This window comes from Phoenix dactylifera, chromosome 3 (genome assembly GCF_051530095.1).
Source record: "Phoenix dactylifera cultivar Ajwa chromosome 3, Ajwa_hap1_PhDact_Kaust_v1.1, whole genome shotgun sequence".
Classification (NCBI taxonomy): domain Eukaryota; kingdom Viridiplantae; phylum Streptophyta; class Magnoliopsida; order Arecales; family Arecaceae; genus Phoenix; species Phoenix dactylifera.
In genome coordinates, this window is record NC_143192.1 from 39535623 (window position 1) to 39559366 (window position 23744).

The window sequence follows — 23744 nt, forward strand, 5'->3', positions numbered from 1 at the left end:
TGGTCAAATTGATCTCTATGCAAGTTTGATAACTACGACTTGTTACTTGCAATCGTGATGGTAAAGTTCATACCAATCCTTTATAATTATGCCATTTATTTAGTTTTCATTATCGAATTCCACTCGATGTTCAACTTACTTCCGAATAATATTTAACTTGTATCCGCATTCATATAGAAAAAATATGAACATAACTAATATCCTACTTTCATCTATTTCTATATAAGATAAATATGGATTGCTTAATATCCAATCCATCTCTCTATCCATTTAGAACAAATATGGATATTAATTTTGCATCTATTTAATATCTAGATCTGTGCCGATATTTATTGAAAAATATGGATGCAAAGACAAACATTAATATTCAATCTGCAATTGATCCATTTTCAACCCTACATATGGTAAAAGTGAGCATTTTTTCTAGCAAAGCCCCGTTCAGAACAATAAAAAGCATCTCCAGCTCAACAAGGAATGCACCAATTATGTTATCATGCGCTCTCAAGGGTACAGATAAATTTAGCTAGATATTACAAAATTTCTTACAATATCTTTCAGATAGTCTTATTAACTGAGAGAGTGTGTAAAAAAAAAAGAAATTAATATTCTCCAAACTTATATGGAAACAACTTATATTGCACTATCTGGATAGAAAACTTCATAGAGATCCTACTCAGATGCGTCTTCTTCTTACAGCTAAAGCCAAAAAATACTTGAAGAACAAAGAATACAAATTTTGTTGGATAGCTTTGTTAACCTGAACCTAATTTGGATTTTATTCAGAATATCATACAATGATGAAAGCAAAAGAATTATCTTAAATAAATAATCCATTAATGAAAAGGTACCGATCAAGATGAATTCATTTTGAACGAAAACCTTATAGTCATAAACCTGCATATACGAATTTGCATGTATATTTGATTGTACAAATGCATTGCTTCTATCTTTTTTAATTAAAACCTGGCAACTGAAAGAGAAGTGACTGATCAGATAATTTGGAAGCGCTGAAGTAGTATGACTTCAAACTCTCCAAAAGGTCGGAGAGGCCAGTACCAACACACTGTACAACAGGGGGAAAAGAAAAAAAGATGAATTCATTGTTCAGTGATAAAACAAAAACAAGGACATTATTAATGAAAGAAAATAAGCTAAGTCATGGATACGGAAAACCAGAATAGAGCGAAAGGTTGTAGGGCAAGTAAACAGGGTACACTGACAATTTGTACTTCCTAACTGCTGACAAGTGCCTCATAATCTTACATATTATTCTTGAACTGAAAGAGTGCAAGGAGATCGTCCCCCCGCCCCCCCACCAACCCAAAAAAAAATAAGGAAGAAAAACACCACCACCACACCGTATACTAAGCTATCCCAAAAGTTGAGGAATATTCTCTAGCAGAATACCAGATAATTGCATTCCATATTTTAAAAAGTTAAGGCACCTCATAAAAGGTTTTACCTTCCAATTATGTTATTTCCTTATATAATTACTAAGATTACTAGTTTCAATCTTTTTCTTTCTGTCACATATATAACCTGTCAAAAGCAATATAAAGTTTCATGCAACTCATTTTATTAGAATCCTATTGTTAGCCCTAACTATTTGGTTATAGGGTAACAAAGAATTTCTTTGCCAGCAGAAAAAAGAATCTAAATGCACAAGATGGCATTTCTTTTGAGAGAACATAATATGTGCATTTCACAGTTAATGATATCGTATATTCAAGATAATACATTACTGTATTCATTACAAAAGGGCTAGTTCTGCATATAATATCATCCAGTTGTATATAAGAGATTTAGTCTCCACACATCTTGAACACATCACAATTCACAAGTGAATACCTTAGGTTCACTTAGTCATTAGTTAATGATTGATGCACAGCCAGTACTCTCCCACGTGCAAATCTAGCTTTTTTTAACTCCTTGTGGTGTAAGGTGTACAGGTTGGTCTCGGTAAATTGGAAAACCTTGCTACCAATTGTACAAGATCTGTAGTCTAATTGTAATGGGGACATTCTGCCCTTAATCATAGTTGGATGGTCCTCTTTGTCAAGCACATTACCTCATTAGTGGTAGAAGGAAAAAATTTAGCCATATATCATAAGGTTAAGCATATGATCAATAGCCTGCTGCAACTACTCCCTGACATCAACATCTCCAAGCATTGAAATAATTATATAACTTAATAATACTTCAGGAAATGAGATGTTGGTTGGCAGATACATGCCATCTTACCTGGATATTCCATTTTTAAACTGTCTGGGAGTTCTGACACTTTTAGACACTTGGATACAGCACCACATGGTTGAATACTTCACTTCAGTGTTATAAAATGCAGTGCATGAGGCTACATATGCATATGCAGACCACACAGCATTTCCTATATGCAGTTAGTGTGTGTTCATATGACATATAGGCTAAAAGGCAGCCAACTTAGAACTATGCAGCTCTATGTATGGCTCAATTAGCACTGTGTGATTGCATATCTATCCAGCTTAAGCACTATGGAGCCAAATATTTGCGCCCCCCCCCCCCCCCCCCCCTCTTATGTGGGCCTTTGCAGATGAATCATGTCGAAATGAGGTTTGAATTATCTTACCACTGTTAGTATTAAGTGCTAAATAATAAGCATCATTTGCCAGTCGTTACTGTTTCCAATACCGATATTCACAATCCAGAAAATTATTACTATCCTTATAGTTTTTCTATTGTACTTAATATATTTTATTTATTTTTATATAGTTAAAAATACTAATTCCATATGTGCCTACATATGCACATATGCAGCCTGCATACCATATATGTGTTATGCAATCCGTTGAATGCCCGAATACAGCAGCTGCTATTTAAAACAATGTTCCACTTTCAATGTAATGCTGAGGTCAGCAAAACACTTGGCACTTTTTTGGAGTGCCATGCAGAGGATTTTGTTTTAAGTGCTGGACAATTTAACTTAAGTGTCAAATTTTTTTGGACATTTCAAGCAAAGTGTCCTTGTGCATTTAAAGTCATCACACTTCAAGTGAATTTTCATTATGCTCTAAATGTAAATGAATCTATCTAAAACTTTAAGTTGTCTTATTTCGAATAAGCATCATAACATGCAAAAACTTAATTGTACGTTCATATGTAACATGCATACACACACACACACACACAAATATACATGTACAGATATGCGTACATATATATAATATATAAACATATGCACCATGTCACTTTGTGTAGATTTTTGGAGACTGCCATATCTGACACTTGAGGACACTTGGACACTTCGGCACGCCTGCCAAGCATCTAGGTACACCATTGCTAACTAGGGGACCTTATATATGATTAGGTAGCAGGTAGTCTATTTTAAATTCTACTAAACTGAATGAGATAGTGAATCATGAATGATTGAAATCACAAATCTACTTACCCTAAATGCTCCTTAAAAGGGTCGTGGCATGGTCCTGTAACACCTTCCAAGCTTCCTTGATATGTTTCTCTTCTGTTAGTGGTGCTCCCACAGCAAAACGCAATACAAAATTGCCTGATAGAACCTGCTCGAAAAAGCAAAAGTCAAAAACTCACAACCGTATACTGAATGTCATAGGAATTTTGTGGGCTACATATCAGATAATATATAATGAAAATATAAAGCAAGCTTCCATAAAACCTACAGTATGTGATATGAAGATTTTTCCACTTGCATTGACAGCATCTAGTAAGTTGTAGTTCAGTTTATAACCATTGTCATGATCATCAAATGCAGGGAGCAGACGGAAACAGACAAGCGAAAAGTTTCGAGGGGACACAACCTGTGCATGTTTATAGACAACATAAGATTTCTAAGGCTATAAAGCAGATAAGATAGGCAAATATGTAATTTTTAATTACCTTTTAAAAGTTCCATTGAAATATGGCGATACCATGTGCAATAGCAATAACCAAGGTTCGCCGTCTCAATACCGAAACCCATACTGGTGCCACACTAGCACAGTATCAATACGATATGATACGGAATTTTTTTGACATACCGAGTGTCGGTATGCCACCCGTACCGGATACCGGTACTGAACCGGTATACAGTACGTCCCACACCACCCGGTTCGGACTAGTACGGCGTACCATGATGATAACTTTAAAACTTGTATTCTTACAAGATCCTCTATTTTTATACAGATGTACATCTTTACATGCATTATTTCCTTCATGTTTTCCGATATGCATTTCTATCACATCATTATACTATTCTTCAAAATCCAAACAGATTCACGTAATAGTTCACTCACAAACATTGATACAATGTTAGCATGATGTCATGAGTATGCACCTAATAATCGGGAATTATTTTCCAAATTGTTGAATAGGAACATTGTTCAGACTTCAGAGTCTGAAGCTGGGTGAAGCTATATATCTTTCTGGGAGAGCATTGACAAAAGGAACTGCATCTGTATGGACAATGAACACTATAATATAACAACAACCTGTGAAAAGAATGTATCAAGGAAAAATGTTGTCTTTCACATATTATGGGGAAAAAAATACTTGATCAACTAGTCTTTCGATAAGAACATTAGGATAATGAAAGCGTCAAGAAGCATTATAGTATGTTTATAAAAATAAGGGTGAGAAATGAAAATGCTACTTATTTTCAATTAACTATGGACCACTATGAAGCTCGCAAGTCATTAAAAAAGTAAAAAATTAAAGAAAAGTTAATAAAAGAAATAACCTTGTTTATTCTAGAGAGACAACCATGACAGTAATCGTACCATATCAGTGAGAAGAAATAAAAATGGAGATGAAGATGAAAAGGATATGATCATGATTAATGCTTTATATATAAAAAAAAAAAGGCAGGGATGCAAAAAATTTATAGTAATACAGTCATGGTCTGTTGAACCGACCGCTAACAAAAATTTTATAGTAATACAATCATGGTCTGCTGAACCGACCGGTATCGGTCGGTTCAGCACATCATGATTGTATTACTGTACCAGTCGGTTCAGCCCATATCGTACCAGTACCGACAAGCACCGGTACGGTACAGCTATTGAAATCGGTTCCAACCCAATCTGGGTCGGAATCGATCGGTTCATGGCCTGTACCGGTGCAAACCGGCTCGGTTCGCACCAATACATACCCATACTGGTCGGTTCGCACCGGTGCATATCTGTATCGGTGCCAGCCGAGCCGGTTTGCACCGGTACGGGGTATTCTTCACGGAAGACAGCGCTGTGGCACTTTTAGTATAGTACTGGTTCGGCTCAGTTTGGTACTAGTACTGTACCGGTATCGGACCGCACCGATATATCGGTACAGTCGGTACGGCAAACCTTGATTATACAGTAAATCAATTGGCCAATATTTGTGCCAAATTGCTTTAGAATAATTAATGTCAATAAGTTGAAAAGAGCTTGTGCTCCATTACAGATATAACGCTACAGAAACACCATAACATTTTGTGCAGTATAATATAATATTGTAGGAAATTAGGTTTAGCAATATTAACTATTAAGTAGTTAACTTTGTATCCAACATCAAAAATTTGTCTATATCTTCATATTGAACATGTGTCTTGGTGTTATATTTCCTAGAGGTGCACAATGGAATACTTAAATGCCTCGTAACTGTAATATAACACTTGAACTAAATTTTATAGTAATAATAACATAAAAATCTATTTCACCTAACAATTCGAGTAGTTCATTAGAGATAGGAAAAACAATTACCTCTCTTCAATTTTTTTGCTTCACTCTTTTCTCACCAAACTTGATATGATAATCATCCATTGAATAAAGCAAATCATCTTCAAGCTACACAGACATTACAAATGACTATCTATGGAAGTATTTTTGTACCCACCTATAAGAAGAGAACCGGCACCAAATTTGAACAAACTTCTTTAGAATTAAACTAATGAGGAGGCTATGAAGTTATGGTTGGTGGTGAAGCAAAAAAAAAAAAAGAAAAAAAGGATGTCAACAAATTTAGCAAACTACTAGGCTTGATGCTACAAAGATAAAAAATGAAAGTTATTTTCTCACCAAAAAAAAACTATGGAAAGTGTATACTATAGAAAATACTTCAAAATCATTCAGGATATATATACTCAGACATTGACAAGCATCAAAGATAGCTCTAAAGAGGTGAGTATCCAGAGATCACATGATTATATAACGGGTTAAACTTAAGCTCATTTATGTTCATGTTGATGCCGGACAGCAGGGAAAGAAAGAAAGAGAGAACGAAAAGAAGGAAAAATAGGGAAGAAAGGAGAGGAGGAAGGAAGAGGAAGAAGAACTACGCTTCGCATCTAGCCCCGCTCAGGGTTTCACACGCCAGTGCTAAAGAAAGGAATTCAGAATTTTTATTCATAGCATACCCTAAACATGTACGGTCCAACATATTTATAAAACCCAAAAAATGCAAAAGACCTCCTAAAAAGAAACTGGTCTCACAAAAGACCCTCAAAATAATGAAATATTTAAATAAACCCTAAAAGTTATCAAATAACAAAATACCCTAATAAGCCCAAATAAAATAAATTCACTCCACCCACAATGAAACTGGCAGAACCATTCTCCTGCGGCGACTGTAGACTCGAGTGACAGGCGATCTGGCACTGGTGTCCGCACCACATGTTATGTTAAAAAGACTAACCAAAAGATTTTATTTGAGTTCCTTGGCATTGTATAAGTACCCAAGTTCTCCTAAGCTCACAACCAATATGGCACTAAGAAACACGCTCGCATAGGTCCTTACATACTTCCACTTCCTCGCTAAACTAAAGGTTCAAATTCAATCAAATGCAGTCACAAACACCACCATTGGCCCGTGGTCATCCCTAATAGGACCCCGTGCTACAATATCCCCTAGTCACATATCGGCCATGGACCGGGTTCACTTTGATACCATTTGTACCAAACTAGGACCTCATCGAAAAACGCTAGCACAAATGTTCTATTTGGGTTTCTTGGCCTTGTATAAGTACCCAAGATCTCCTCAAAACACAACCAATATGGGACTAACTTACTAGCTCAGGCCCTCACTTGTTATTCATAAAATAACTTATCCCTATTATGTCAAAAGATTGATGAGATTCATGTTCTTTGTATATGATATTTTGTTACAAGAACCTAAAGGATAAAGGTTCAGAAGTTAGTAGAGTAAAAACAAAGTGGATGAAGAAGTTAAGTGTGTATGGAATTGAAAATGAAACACAAGAAAAATTGGCAGCAAAAGATGCCAAAATATGAACAATTTTGTTATTGTAGATACATTATAAAAAGAGTGGAATAACAAAGTTATAGCTAACAAAATGACCATAAGATGAAGAGGTACTTTTTAGCTGTCTTGACAACTTCAAGGAAAAACTTATCAAGTGGCAAGGACAAAGTATTTTATGGTATTTTTTAGAATAAAGATAGCCCTAGCAAATAAGGTGAACATGATAAGTTTGAATTTGTTGAGATGAATATGTGGAAAGTTAGGAAGGTTGGAGCAAGAAACATGTATTGTAGAAAAGTAGAAGCTACATCAATTGAGGACAAGGTGGTAAAGAACCATGTTAGATGGCATATGAATGCACCATGCAGAATAAAATCTAAAGATACCTTAGGTAGGTGCTGGAATCTTTTTGAAGAGTCTATAAAGAGATGGAAAACCATAACTAATGAGGATGAGAATTATGAATAAGTATTTGGAATTTTGGATACTTTCAGCAACATAACAACAGAAGTAGTATTATCATGAATTGTTAGTAAGCTAGGATCTGCTGGACTAGGCATGAAGTTCTTCATGGTAATAGTTTTGAAGTTATGTAATGTATATGTCTAGGGAGAAGCATTCTTGTACCTGTAAGTTGTGAAAGATATAACACAAAGCACAAACAAAAACATACACAGACATGCATTTCTTAACTAGAATGTCAGCTCACAAGATCAAGAAACATCTAACTACCAAAGCCGCGCCTACTTCCTCTAGAAGAGCCCTTAAAAGTTGAAGGGTGAAAAAGTAGTGGGCCACAAGAGCCACCTGCTGGGTCTGCAGGTAATTCAATGAGTCAGCCCATTTACCTTGAAATCAATGATAGTCAATACTAACTCATTGGGTTGGCATGGGTACCAAATTAGCTAATACCTTCATTTCAGTGGAAATGTTGGGATGAAGTGTTTCACTTCTCTTTCAAATGCATTCCATATGTCAATCTCACAGTCAAAAGTAACATTGAAACTGATCATAACCTTGGAAAAATATCATCCTGTATCCAAGATGTCATCTGCCATACCTGAAAAACAAGACCTGAGACAAGGAAAGGATGACAATATCATCTAAATCTATTGGAACTTGACATATAAGCTTCTGACATCCAGATGTCACTAACACAATTAAACATTGGCCTACCTATAAAAATCTCATAATTCTTGTAACATAATTTCCACAAATTTGAAATAATAGATATAATATAAAATAAGCATATTCCTTGAGAAGCCGGAATAAAATATGATAACTTTGCCATCATAAACTCGTATGAACATTTAAATGTTGCCATTGTTCATGTATGATATCTAGGTCTACTTGCCGCCTAATGTGCCTGTAAAAAGTTCCGTGACAGCATTTTATCTCACCAAATTTTACCCTGACTACAATTTCACACCAAGTAGAAGCGAGTTGGTAGGTTGCAAACTCTGATGAATCATCCCTTGCTCCAAAAGTCAACTCCTTACAGATAGGAAAAGGTTTTTTTGTTACATTTATTATCTACTTTTAGCTTTCATATATTAATTTTATTTTGTTGGCTTGCCTCCTTTGAGTTCAAGTACATGGTATGCATATGGGTGTAAGGATGCTATTTGTTTAGCATTGCACACGGATCAATGATGATATTTAAAACCATGCTGAGTTGCCTAAGCACAATAGCTTGGACATTGATGCTGCCTCACTGCAACATACAAATCCAATAATAGAAAGCAGGATACATTCGTAAAATGTTGAAGCAGAGCAGTATTTCACATGTACTGTTTAATAAAACATTTTTCCTTTTACCTCAAACCGAGAATCAGTTTTGATTAGTTGTTCAAATTGTTCGGCCAGATTTATGTGATTCCTAATGTAGCTTTGTAGGTTCTCCAAACCATATAGCCTCAAAACCATCCACAGCTTTAATGATCTGCAATAAAGAAGCATATCTGAACTAATAATAAAACAGAAGGATTTCCCTTTTAAAACAATAAAATAGTGGTTCAGTGTCCTGACATTGGTAAAACTAATATTTCACTATAATTAAGAAAAATGAGAAAAAAGGTGAAAGAAACTGCATAAAAATGTGGAACGATAGGCAGAGAATCTCTGCATGGTTCTTTTATGTTTATGTTGTTTTACCAAGTGAATATATGCTTTGTTTTAACAGTTGCTGCAGGATGTTTGACATGGTTATAGTACCTACGAACCACTAAAAGGACCCATGTCAAATCTTAACGAGAAGCATGACAGTTAGTTCAATAAAGTCATAATAGAAAATAGCCACAAATGAAACAATAATTGACTAGACCCTACAGTATGTATGAAACTATGAAGTATATGCATAGTATATGAATGAAGCCAACCAACCGCCTCCCTAACCCAACCCCTCTTTTAACTCAAGTGGATATTAACAGCCAAATAACTATGAATGTGTCAATTGATCCACACAGGCAGTAAGGGAGACGATACCAGCAAGGTTGATGGTGGAAGTAACAGACCTTGCATGTTTATGTACATCATCTGATAATCATAATGATCAAACCTTTTCCCAACTATTTGGGGTTGACTTTATAGATCCTCATTCGCCAATTATTCCTATTTAGGAGCACCTCTGATTTTATTCCAAATTTTCTCCACATCCTTCATGGATGAAAATGTAATTGCTAGCTGTTCAAGTATCAAATAGTTCTGATTATATAGGAATGGTATAATGATATTCCCAGGTAGCCTAAAAAACAAGAAGTCCTATAATCAAGGTGTTGCATGAAGTCATGAACCATTATGCTATTTGGCTCCACTATGCTTTCCTCCTTTGAGGAGAAAGAACTTTTACTAGAAAAGGCAGCCATTACTTGGAGACAACAGTAAGCAAGATGTAACAATGCTTATCAACCATTATGTGGCAATACCCTGATACATGAAAGTCCACGGTGCAAAATGGACAGATATTAGTTAATATAGCAGAATACAAGCCGTAAGGGTCAATCAAACAATGTATTGTATTGTAAATACATGTAAAAAACATATATATACACTTTAAGCAACTACTTAATGCTGGATTGCACTCTATAGTGTCAAGCAAGATAGAGGGCAATGAGTGTTAGAAGCATTAAGTTAACAAGCAGTTGTGGATAAGTATTGTGAAACAATTGCAGTGGTAATGAAAATGATAATCAATCCCTATTTTTGATCTACTTGATGTAACACATAACTGCTAGTAGGAATAGGACTTGGTCAGTAAAGGAAGAGGTATCATAGTAACTTTCTATAAGCAAGATCATGACTTGATGCCTCATTATAGAACAAGAAAATAAAGCATCTTACTACCAAAATCTACAAGAAAGATGCAAGAGCTTATAGTACTATGACAATCCATTAAATATGCCATAGCTTATGGTAATATGAGCGTATGACAGTCCATGACATGACATTCCAAATTAACTTAACATTTAACTGATTAGGAGAAGATGGTAAGAAAAACATTCAGGTAATGGTCCCACAAGGAAAGCAAACTATATGAAGACCCACGCTAATGGATGGACTGCAAAAGCAACTATCATCATGATGAACAATGCAAAAATGATAGGTAACATGTGGTCAAGAATGATGAGATAAACCAATTAACAACAAGCTAATAGTAGCAAGTAGCATTGGAAGTGGTTCATAATCTAATGAGCATAGAATTTGACATGCTGGCATGGGACAGAAAATCAGCAAAACATTATGTTAAGAGTGCATAGCAGTAAGAGTATAAGCAAACTGAGGACCTAAAGAGTATCAAAAGGGATTGTGATCTTTCACTCCGGAGTGGAGTCGTTCCTTGATAAACTGAAAATAGCAAGTTCATCACCTCATAATGATTATCTGATCCACATCAAATTTAAAATTAGTGCAGCCATGGGATAATTGTTCTGAGTTCTGACCATACACCCTAACACAACACACAAAAAAAAAACAACTGTCTCGTTGATGGGTTTAATGCATGAATTTTAAGGCAAAGCAACATAAGAAGGGAAAGGGGAGCAAAATCATAAGACTGAATCAGAAATAGAGGGACTCGATAACCTCAGCTAAAAATTTGCCCATCAGAGAAAGAATCTTAATATTTTGGAAGATTTTATCCTTATTTCGAATACAATGAAGAAAGTAAAACATAAGTCTGAAGCAGAAAATATTTACCATCCTTTTAGGTAACTAGGCAAATCCATAGACTAAGACAACAAAAGTCAAAATGAACAATAGATACATCAATACAAGTATTGAAGGTAAGAGGCTAAAAGCTATCCATTTAGCAAGTTTATAGAATCTACAAGGAAGATGGGCAGCAAGGCTGCATGCATAAATACAAGCCAATGATCATGTTAAAGATGGAAGTAAGCAATACATAAAAGAAGAAAAAAAAAAGTGGAGAGAAACCAGCTGGTCACATAAGAGAAAAGACATGTCGTTGGATAATGCAGGTCACAAAATAGAATAGCTGCAACAACGGTTATCAGCATTTGCTTAGCTGGCCCAATATTTTAACATGCACTTGGAGGTATATCATGTACTTTCATGTTTCATCTACAAAAGTGAAAGTTGTCTACATATTACACCTAAAGAATAGCTTTCTAAATAAATCTAATTGAAAAGAGTATATGATAACAAAAGATTTCCACTATAGCTTAACTTTTTATTTCCAAAAGACACTGTTCTCATAAAAAGTACTAAGAAAAATGCTAACAAGAAATATAACATTTTCTGTGACACGGACTACATCCTTTTGCATGCATGAAGGATATTAATATATTACAATGAGATTTTGCACCTGAAACGGCGTCCAAGAGGAATTTGCCAATCTTTGAAATCCACAACAGCATTTTCTTGGGAGGCCTGGTGAGCTCAATAATATTAATTAGGAATCAATAAAAAGGACTGACTAATAAATTTATTCAATATCTACAACTACATGAAGTTCAAATATCTAATGTTAGATAAGTAACGGTTGTGCAACGAAGAATTTGTAAGAAGGAACTTGAAACAAGAGTAGATTTTGATTCTTCTATAAAAGATGTCGATTATTGAGGAATTTAGAAACAATATACTTTCTGATATGCAGTTTAATTTCACCTATAATCTCATCCTGATTGGTAAGTATGAAGCAATAAATCATCACAAGCCAGTACTATTTTTTCCTGTTAAAGGCGTCAGCACTGATATTCCACTTTTCACTAGGAAGGTTTGCTTGCAATGGTTAATTCTTGATTCCTAAATTACAACTTAAGTCAAAAATAGAATATAAGGGATCCTTGTAAAGATGGAATACATAAAATATTATGAGAACATATGAAAATAAAGTAAAGAAACTTGCTTCAAATAAGCTTCTGCAAGATCTTGGTGGTCCATTCCCATGCCACAGGTACATATTTTATATTAATGGTGGCCGTTGTCACAAGTTTAAAGTGTTTTGAGACCGTAACTTGCCAAACGATGTTGGGTACACAATCCTTCTGTCTAGCTGAACCTCGATCATTGTCTATCCAACCAACACTAACTCAAACTAACTTCTAGAGGATTACCAACCTTTTGTGGACAAATTTGGTCACTTTTTGGGTAGGTTTGAATTGGATTTGGGTGCAAGATCTGCCCCATCCATGACTCAATCACGAATCAAAACTTGGAAAAACATAATCCAAGACAAATTTTGTGATATGACAAAAAGTGAAGCTGATGTAGGAGTCAGGATCCAACTTCTCTAAATGTAGGAATATTTATAATATTTTCTAGTTTGAACAAAATTTGAGCCCTAGGAGAGGATCCAAAAGATATTCTGAAAGGGCAGACATCGCTAGTATTAGTAAAGGCCCTGTACCACAATTTTGTACAAATTGATTAGAAAAAAATAAACAAAAGGTTGTACCTTACTTTCCACCTAATTCCTATCTTAGCTTGAAGGGGAATTCCACCTGAATTTTGAAATTCGAACCTTACTAGTATAAATAGAGTATCCGAGTATTATTATTTATCTTTGTTGAAAGTAAATGGCTTGGAACATGACTTTCAACACTTCTATATATTCTTTATTATTTTTTTTGAGAGATTCGAGTTGAATTGATTGAAGGAATTGATTCCTTCTCTTTCCATTTGGATCAAATGGTATTAGATTTGCTTCTTATGGTCCAGACACAATAGTGTTGTAAGCAAATGGACAAAACCTTTCAGAGCTTGAAATACATTGAAGGACAAAAGCGAGGATGACTTCTATCTTAGCAGAGGATCATGTGAAAGGGTATCTCACTCAACTGGAGGAGAAGATCGCACAACTCATGGAGCTTGTGACTTAATGGATGCATTCGGCTCCAACACCTGGTACTCTTATTGTGAAGCCATCTCAAATGTATAGTAATAATGATCAGCATGCAACAAAGAGAAGGGTCAAATTGTAGGTTCTCAAAATTCAGATAGGGAAGCAGAAGTTTTCTAATCTTCAACTTTAATTTAGCAAGAGCTAAATTCCCCAAACAAGCGAAGGCTTGATTCAGGACGATCATTAGAGCTGTTCTGGACTAAGTTGGCCACTTCAGGTAGGTCTAGATAAGGTTTGAGAGCAAAATCCACCATATCCAGGACTCATTTGCAAACCAAAACTTTGAAAAGCAATGACTTCTAATTTAAAAGAAATTTAGTGATGCAGCAAAAGACAAAGTTGATGTAGAAGTCAACCTCTAGATTTTGTCCAAATTTAGAAATTGTTATAAGTTATAACAGTCTTCTATTTTGAAAAAAATCAACATTAATTCAACATTGATTTTTCATGAAACTAAAAAGCTTAAAATCCCACTTTCAAAAATTCTTAATATTCTCCATTAGTTTTCTGACATATTCAAGTTAAGCGGGTTAAAGTAAATTATTTATTCTCCCCAATTGAAATATCAAATTTTTGGCACACCAAGTGTTCCCAACTTACCCATATCTAAAAAATGGTTGCCAACTTCTTGAGTTATTGAGCACGTAAGCAAATCATGTTAGTGTCAGAAAAATATCATGCCATTTAAGCCACTATTTTCGAATAAAAGGACTCGTCATCTCTTCCACTGCATGATAATTACATCTAAATCAAGCCTGATTTATGGCAAATATTCATAAAATCCAGGTCATGCTAGCATACTATAATTGAAGAGGTCAAAATTCAAAAGCATTAATATAATATTAAATTGATGCAGCTTGTCCTTGTGAACAGCTCCTTCAAGAATCAGATAGTAGGCATTCTCAGGAAAAGTTTTTTTCTTATAATTCGCTCTCAAGACAAAAGCTTCATGAAGGGTCAATGATTATATATTCAATAACACTCATTGTAACCGTTATGAACATATGCATATCTATTTCATTTTACATTATAATGGGATAGTAATATCTAAGTAATACCACAGGAAACAAGTCCAACAGCTATGCGAATATCCACAAATCACATTTAAACTTGTCTATCATAATATGCATATTTCTGCATTTAAGCAAGTACAAAATGACTAAAGATAACGTAACTCAACCTTGTTTTTCAGAAACTCAGGATTAGTCGACAGTGATTGAACCAATGGTCGTTGGTCCTGTCAGCAAAGGAAATTTATATGCAAAATTACTAACCATCTCACTTGCATCATTAGGAAAATGGTAAGCATATAACATATTAGATAACTAATACTTTATACCCATTGAAAAGCATTCACATTATGAGTTACAAGAATTAGCTATATCGTTTCAATAAACTGCAGTACTAGGATTGGCATACTTCAGGGTGTAAAGCATTCCTAAAAAGTTGCTTCATATTTCAGGCAATTCAATTGTTAATTGCACATAACTCAGAATGCAATGGAGCTGGCATAGAATCAACTTGTTAGAGGTAAACTTCAACACCAGATCAAGATTAAGGTGAACCACACATCGTTGGTAAAATGGCTTTAGCAGCAGCAATCAGCTTTAACCAACAGAATTTTTAAGATTTAAAGAATGCAAGTTAAAAGAAAAATATGGCTATTACTCTTCAATTATACCAATCAAGTATGACCGGATCATAAATTATTGAGATCAACATTTTATACATTTATATGTACTAATTATGTAGGAATTAACAATCTCCACCCATATTGGATGACACAACATAGCAAGAAACTAATGGGTAGGAACATTAAACTTACTAAAAGATATCAGTTATTTCAGTTGTTGAAATAAATAATTGCAGTGCATAAAAATGTTGTATATAAGAAGGAATGACCAAGTGAAGCCATACATATTGGTCTAGAACATACTGAGCATGAAATGGAAATCAATAAACTAGGAAAATTACAGCATAGATCTTTGGACATAGTTGGAAATTCAAGAATTTTTTTTTATTTTTTTATTTTTGTTTTATTAATGGATTTTGATGTGCTAACTTACACCTAATTCTTAATATTCTTCATTGAAGCTTCATAGCATTCAAGTGTTTGGTCTCTTCTTTAGCTGCACATGCCTCTCCCACATTCTTATATATGTTTACTGCTGTACCCGGTTATGCAAAGTTCCACTTTGCAAGCTCAGCACCACCAATGCTGGCCCTGAGCTCCGATGAAAAAAGTGGACAGTTGATATCAGGTTGACAAGAAGTTCTGGAAAAATGTCAAACTATGAAATAAATCCAAATTTGACATCAGTGGAGGCTACCCTGCCCCTTATTTTATATGATCATGTGATGTGCCAGAATTTAACATGATTGCAATGAAAATTGATAAGGGTCAACTTGGTCATCGTGCAAAAGTGGCGAGCTACAAGTTGACCCAATTGTGGCGATCAAATGAGCAAAGATAATTAGAATATTGCTTGTAAGAGACATGCCACAATGTAACTCAATTATGGTGAGAAATAAGAGATCTATAGGTTCAAAATGCCTCCTGGACGTAATGAAGCATAATGGAGACCAATTGGACTAGTTAGGAGAGAAGACAACCACATCAAATGGAACAAAGACAATAAAAGAAGCTAGCTACAAAAGAGATTGAATTGGCTAATTAAAATGTCGGAACTTTGGAAAGAATACAGAGCTAGTAGTTATGACAATGCGAAGGAAAAAACTAATACAAGTTTTCTGTGTAATATAACTTGTCCACAAGAAACCAAATATAAGGCCAAAAGTTCAAGGACAATGAAGTAGTTGCAAATTTTTACATGTATGGAAAGAATAAGAATAGAAACAGTTAGAATAGTAGCAAATACAGAAAGAAAAAAGATTAAATTTAGAAAGAATATAAGATACACTAGTAGCCATTATGTCTTGTATGAGGAGATTTTTGATGCAGCCAGCATTATAATGCAAGCAGATTTGGAGGAAAGAAATAAGAAGCAATTTTTGAGAAAAAAATGATGGGTTAATATAAGTTATTCTAAAAGGAAGAATAATTATATGTTACATGTGGGGATGAGTTAAATGGGAGGTGAGAGGTCACGTGGAAGATTCAAGGAATAAGGTGCTGATTCGTACCTTGTATTAGAGGGTGTGATGAAGGAATTTAAGAAATTAAAGCCTAATATTGTATTTCTTACAAGTTACAACTGAATAGATGGAAGAGTAAGGCATGCAAAAATAAATAAAATAAACTAAGAAATATAAGTTTAACTTCAAAAGGACAGCTTTGTACATCACCATGACTTTGTATTTTTCAAAGCAGAAAAATCAGTTTTCCAAGAACCAATTTCGGTATAGCATCAAACTAGGATACAAGCAAACAACAAATCATGAACTAATTTGCTGGTTGGCATGCAGGATATGGCATGATACATATTTCACCAGCGTCTGACCAATATGAAGCACAATTACCCTATCGGCTGCATGCCATGTTTGCGCATAGTTGTACTAGTGTGTGCCAAGCACTAGAACATCACCATGCATACCATGTCATTACCAAGCCAACATGCCACTAGCAAGTGATACCTCAAACCATGCTCTAAAACATTTCATCCTAGAAGGCACTAATTGCTTTACTATATAAATCTACCACCAATTCAACCATTCCTTCCTTGTTCCAGTTATGAATTGACATCTCAATCAAATTTGACTGCATTGAGCATAAGATTCATGAAACAAAGTGCACACCTCTTTTATAAAGTGATCATATATCAGATAAAACTAATTGTCTGGCATACCTTTACCCAGAGCAATGAACAGTCAAAATTTGTAAGAAACCATTTATGTGCATTCATGCCAAATGAATCTGCTTCTTCCACACCATCAATATAATGACGGTACTCTGGACAAATACATGCACTGCCAGCATATGCAGCATCAATATGGAACCACATGCCATAGGCCTACCATAATCACCAAAATAAGAAGATTTGTTTAACCAGCAATAATGCATAGATCTTAAATAATGCTTCTATCATCAAGAGTCAAATAAAATACTGAATCAGGTGTTTAAAGTTGTAGCAACAGCATAATAAGATATAAAAGGTAAGAAGTTTTGGAAACAATATAGAATTAAATATACACAACATTGCCAAGGTATGGTATCTAGTTATAAGAACTTCTATTTGATATATCTTGGCATGGTGTAAACTGTAAAAATTATAATGAATATTACTCCATCTAATAAGATGTCAAAGCATTTAAAATATTTAATTTTTTCCTACCACTCAGTGGAAACTTCAGGATATTAGTATCTCATATTCCCAAAGTAACATTATCAGACTTATAGCAACTAAATTTGGAAAGTAATTGAAAAAAAAATTTTCAACAAATGACAAAAAGAGAAATCCAAGAAGACTCAGGCTTGATGCATAATTGCATAAAGGGGTTGGTCATAAACTCGAATGGTGCTGTGATGTGCGGATGCTGTATGTTTTGCAGTTTTGCATGCACTATAATTGCATGTTTTGACATTCAAGCTAAATCCACGGTTTCAATAGGAAGATGGCATCATCCTGAAATCATCATCGACGATAAAACTAGTGGAATCTGCTCACCACAACATCAAGCCTAATGTTTGTAGTTGTACACAAGCAGATCACCTCGTATCAGGCTGTCTCTCCGTATGAAAGCAATACACAATGATATGCACTGATTTGTATCAATACAAGATGGCAGGCATGGTATACAGTCTAGAGTTACTAACCTTTTACCATGCCAAAAACCTAGAAACATGGTAATCTTTTCGTAAGTCACGGTGCCAATATTGGGTGCATGTGTGGATAAAAACAGTTTGTATTGATGTGTATTAATACACCATAATGGCCTCCCATCATAGCTTATTGCAGCAAATTTGCTGTACTACAAACCAACATAGCTTGACATGTTGTCAAGTCACATGTTCATACAAGCAACATTTTCTAAAAATTGATTTTTCCAATAGTTGTTGTTTCTCCTCACCCCATAAGCTTCTCGTCTTTTGTTGCATCTTTCTGAACTGTAATAATGCTAATCCATTTTAATTTTCAAAAACGATTTAATGAATATATCTAGCACATATTAATCAAGAAGCAAATATTGTAATTAATACGGTCTAAACTTTTTAGAATCAAAGTCGGCTGAACTAGACCGAACCGCCCAATTTGGCTCGTACCTAACCGGTGGGGGATCGGATCGGTTCGGCTCTTAAAATCAGAACCAGTCTCGAACCGGCAGGAACCAGCCGGAAAGGGCCAGAGCTTGACCAAACTGACTGGAATCGGACAAGAACTGGCCGGAACCGGCCCCTTCCCCTTCCTTCTTTTGTCTTATAAGAGAATGTCAGGGAGGCCCAAGAAGTTTCTCTAAATGTCTCCCTTTTCCCCCTACAGCGAAAATCACTCCAATATTTATTCCCTTCTCTAAATATCTCCCCCTTCCCCCCACGGTGAAAATCACACCAATTTAGCACGATTGAAGGAAGATCCAAGCCTAAATAAAGTGTGCTTCCTCTCCCCAATCTCATTTTCTCTATTTTTTGGGGCTTCAAAAAATAGCTCAAAATTTGCAAAATAATGAGAGATCATGCCAAAATTTCGATTTTGGCTTGATTTTATGATATGTTGTATATCTATGGATGATCTACACAATGACATAAATTTTTAAATTTTTGAATTATATATAATTTAAAAAAAATAAAAATATATATTTGAATAAAAAATTAAAAAAGTAAAATTCAAAAAAACTGTAAAGAGCGTATTTAGGCATGCAAGTTACTCTCAAGCTAAATTTGGTATCCATTTATTAAAGTTTTGATACGACCATGCGCACGTGGCCTAAACCTAAATTGAAAAAAAATTGAAAAATAAGTAGCCTTTGATGCATGTCCACGGGCCTAAAAAAATATATGAAGCATCTACTGCTGGATTCTACATGGATCTAAGCTAAAATTAATTTTTTAAAATATTTATATTTAAAAATTATTTTTTAATTTAAAAAATAATTAAAAATATATAATTAATACCAAAAATTATGAAAAATTAGTAGTACGTAATACATATTTCAGAAGTATTTTTTGAAGTAAAAAATATAATTTTCTGAATTTATGGTATTTAAACATATTTTTTAATTTAAAAAATATTAAAAATATATAAATAAATATAAAATATGAAAAATTAGTATTAAGTATTAGATAGTATTTTCTAACATAAAAATATTATCTTCACCGTAACAAAATTTTGTTGTTTTTAAATAATTGATAAACTGGCGTAGTTAATGAGGAATGAAGCAATCAAGAAAAAAAGAGCCAGAGCATGACATTGGTTGGGATCATGGGCAAATACTCTCGGGTCGGCACCATTGAAAGTGCAATTGGTGCAATACAGAGTTCAAGAGAGAAGGAATAACTAGATTGAAGCAGCACTTAACTGGTAGTTACCCTGACGTATCTATGTATCGGAAATGCCCACAGTAAGTTCGACAGCTGATAAAGAAGCATTTCGCTGATTTCAAACCAATGAAATCAGTGCCACCTTTCTATCACTCCAGAAAATCAGAGAAGACATCTGCTCTTGATGACGAGATACAAATCCAGGCTGCCATTCAGGCGAGCCTGGATTATCAGTGGCAGCAGGATGAGATGGCCAGGCATAGGGCTCGACTTAAGCCCTTATACTACGAGTCAGGCTCCAACTCCATGAGCAGTAGGGCAGATCCGAAGTTCAAGAGGATCTCCTCAGTTAGGAAGGCCGTCAGCAAAGGCAGTAGCCGTATTGCATCTATGCTGGAGGCTTTTGGTAACAAAAAGGAGTCCTCCAGAGAGATTCTACTAGAAGCCACCATCCATGATTTAGATTCATATTCCTTCCATAGCAAGGATTCGAAGCAGCAGAGAATTGACACAATGCTAAAGGATAACAAGAAGGATATGTTGCGAGCTATTAGATCCTGGTTCCACTTCAGTCATATTCCAGCAAATGTGGCAAACAATACATACTATAGGTCTGTCATTTTTTCCATTATACTTAAAATCATTTAAAAAATTAAAAAAAATGATTACCAATAAATCAAACCTAAAAAGCTTTTAAAAAAAAATTGGTGTGTCGATTCAGAACCGGCATGCCTCGGGGCATACCATGTGTCGATACAATACCGAACCAGTACCACCAAACCGTCCGCCGACCGGTACGGATCCCGGTACCGGTTTAGCAGACCTTGCTCCTACCCAACCCTCTCATTGGGTATTAGGTTGGATTTTTATATATCTAGGTTGGCATGGGCTCAAAAATCCTAACCCAACCTCAAGTATAGTTGGGCTAAATTTGACCTTCAACCTAACTCGACCCTAGCCAACCCAACTTAACCTAACCAGACTTGATGTATAAATAAAATAAGTAATTCACACTTATATTCATACAGATTACTTATATGTTTATATAGTTATAACTTTAAATCTGGTTAAATTTTGTGTAAATATACTATTGAAATTTATGAATGATCAAGCCTCAATTCAACAAATATTAATCCAACAAAAATATCCCAAACCTTTCCCTAGTCTCGAAATTCCTATTCAATTTGATTTAACCAAATTAATATGGCACAACCCAACTAACCTGACTCAACCAATTCAAACCAGCTAGGCCTACCCAATCTGAATTTAGCTTAGAATGTGGTTTGGTTGGGTTGGGTTGGGATTGAGAAATCCCAACCTGAGCCTGGGTTGGATTGGGTTAGGGTCAAGAAATTCAGAGTTTAGGTTAGGTTAGAGTTTGCCCTTAACCCGACCCAACTTGCACAAGTTGCAGCCTTAATCGTGTGGCCACTACCGACTCAGATTCCATTTACCTTGTTACACATAGAAAACAATAAAAAGGTGATGTGCCAAACCGTAATCAACTAATAGCATCCGGTTTTCATGCCTTATTTAACTAACCAAAATTTGACTTAATTTTTTAATGTCATTTTTGAAATTAAAACATTAGAACGACTAATCAGTCCTGACTACTAAAATTAGATAATTACATTTCTGAATAGTACAGAAAAAGAAACAAGTATACTACATGAAATAATACTATTTCTCAATTTCTCTAATATTTTGTTAATAAAAATTAAAACAGAATGCAAGGTGATAACAAAAATGTGAGTCAATTTCTTCAGGAATGCTATAAACATGTGACAGTACTCCCCTTTTTTATAATCAGAAGGGCATTGTCTGTTCTCATCCACAATTCTATAATGGTACCATGCAAGAAGGCATCCTCAGATTTCAATTCAAAAATTATGCATCAATTCAATAAAATTGCTAGTTACCATAAAATCTAATGCTTGGAGGTCAAAATTTGTGTTTATACTTATGTTATAAGCAGTTAATCCAAATGAATTGTTCACTCAAGCTTAAACAGAGCTGCAATTTATAAGAGTTTCAGAGTTTGTCATCCATAGATATACAGGAAAACATCACCTCCTTATAGCAGACTTGCACTTTTCTAATATTACACCTTTCCACCAATGTAAGTGAATATCAGCATGGAAAAGAAAAAAGATACAGAAAAACTTTTTGTGATAAATATAAACTGTGATTGTAATTAGTTTCTACAAAAGACCTGTTTAAATTAAAATTGGGAAACTTGCATAAGAAAGAAGATGCAACAAGTAACTTGATCGACATGGTGCAGGACACATTCTAACATTCAATATGAAGATTTTGATTTCTCCCAGTTGATTTAATTTTGTTTTTCCTTGTCTTACCTTGGATAACTTACCTAACTCAGACAAAGGATCCACAGCCGCTGAAGACGTAGTGCCAACCTAAAAACCAAAAATAAGATTATTGAGATACATAATATGAAAAACTGAAGATCAAAACCTAAACAATCTGCATTATGTTAACTTACAATATACAACAGATTGAGTATATGAAAGTCTAATTTTATCAAATTTCTAAATATTTTAGCTTATGCACCACTCAGAAGAAATAATGTCCCTACAACAACTTCCATGTACTTTCCCTACATGAGCTTTTTCTGTTACATTCTTATTCAGGAAACAAACAATATCCTAAGACATATGTTCAATTTGCTTGGGGAGACACACTTGCAATGAAAATGAATATATAAGCAAATATACAAGTACAGATGTATGTTGTGTACAGAAGCGGCTTTAATGTGAGAATAAGCACCAGAGATATGCCCTATCATCAAAACATATGGCAGTATACCCAAATCAATGGATACTTTCATCTTGATCGCAGTGCCGAAATACCTAAACATTTTGCAGACTTTTGCTTATGCATCAGGTAATAGCTAAACTATGAACTCTTTTAGTAACAAATGAATGTACTTCTATTGATGTATGGTTGGGACCATCTAACCCACTTTAATTTTGGCACAAAGATGTTTCAAAATACATAGAACAAGCCTAATGGTGCAGATCATTGATTTGGATGTTCTACTATTTATTTTGTCTGTATGTCATTGCCCTATCCCAAAATATATCTGCACAAATGAGATGTGTGAACCTCCCTCATCCACTGGGTGTACTGCAACCCTACCCCAACTAGTACCATGCCATTAGAACTATAAATGTGGTACAACTTCATGCATAAGCAAAGGGTCTCCAAGATATGATTTTTTCTATATAAACATTTTAGGCCTTGTAGATTAAAACCAGTCCTTTAGATTTTCATTCCAATCATTGAACTTGGCATGGGATGTAAACTTTCTCTCCTTTTATCTTGTATGTTAAGTGTTCCTATCTGCACATATGTACATATATATCTGCATATATATCTGCACATACATATATGCACACATGTAAATATACACATTTAAACATATATGCATCTCTAATTCTCTATTATTATAATTCAAACATGACAAAGCTGAGAAACTCCTCATATTTATCAATTCCCATGGCTAAGATGTCGTCATGAGTGTGGATACCGAGCTTGGTGTCAATTTTTAACATTATAGGGAGGCCATAGCAGTCCTAGCCAAAGCGATGGTTAACGTGGAGGCTGGTCATGGACCGGTAGTAGGTGATGGCATGGTACGCCGTCTATATTAAATCGGACAGTACGGGGCATACCGTATCGTACCAATTTAGTACCAGTACACCG

General features: G+C 34.8%; 1 protein-coding gene across 14 annotated transcripts in view; it reads right to left on the reverse strand.

Moving 5' to 3' along the window:
- Positions 1 to 615: 615 nt before the first annotated feature.
- Positions 616 to 23744, reverse strand: part of AAS (Pyridoxal phosphate (PLP)-dependent transferases superfamily protein) — a 35905-nt gene continuing 12776 nt past the window's right edge. For 2 of the 14 annotated variants that reach the window (XM_088718344.2, XM_088718350.1), the window contains 8 exons: positions 22376 to 22435; positions 17389 to 17553; positions 14763 to 14819; positions 12029 to 12108; positions 9040 to 9163; positions 3669 to 3806; positions 3425 to 3548; positions 616 to 1063 (listed from right to left, as the gene is read on the reverse strand). In XM_088718344.2, the coding sequence (XP_088574470.1) occupies positions 3426 to 3548; positions 3669 to 3806; positions 9040 to 9163; positions 12029 to 12108; positions 14763 to 14819; positions 17389 to 17553; positions 22376 to 22435 (747 nt within the window). In that variant the 3' untranslated portion in view covers positions 616 to 1063; position 3425. Of the gene's footprint in view, positions 1064 to 3424; positions 3549 to 3668; positions 4476 to 8133; positions 8296 to 9039; positions 9164 to 12028; positions 12109 to 14762; positions 14820 to 17388; positions 17554 to 22375; positions 22436 to 23744 lie in introns of those variants that run through there. The other 12 variants (XR_015976321.2, XR_015976323.2, XM_008812594.5 and 9 more) reach the window with 12 other exon arrangements.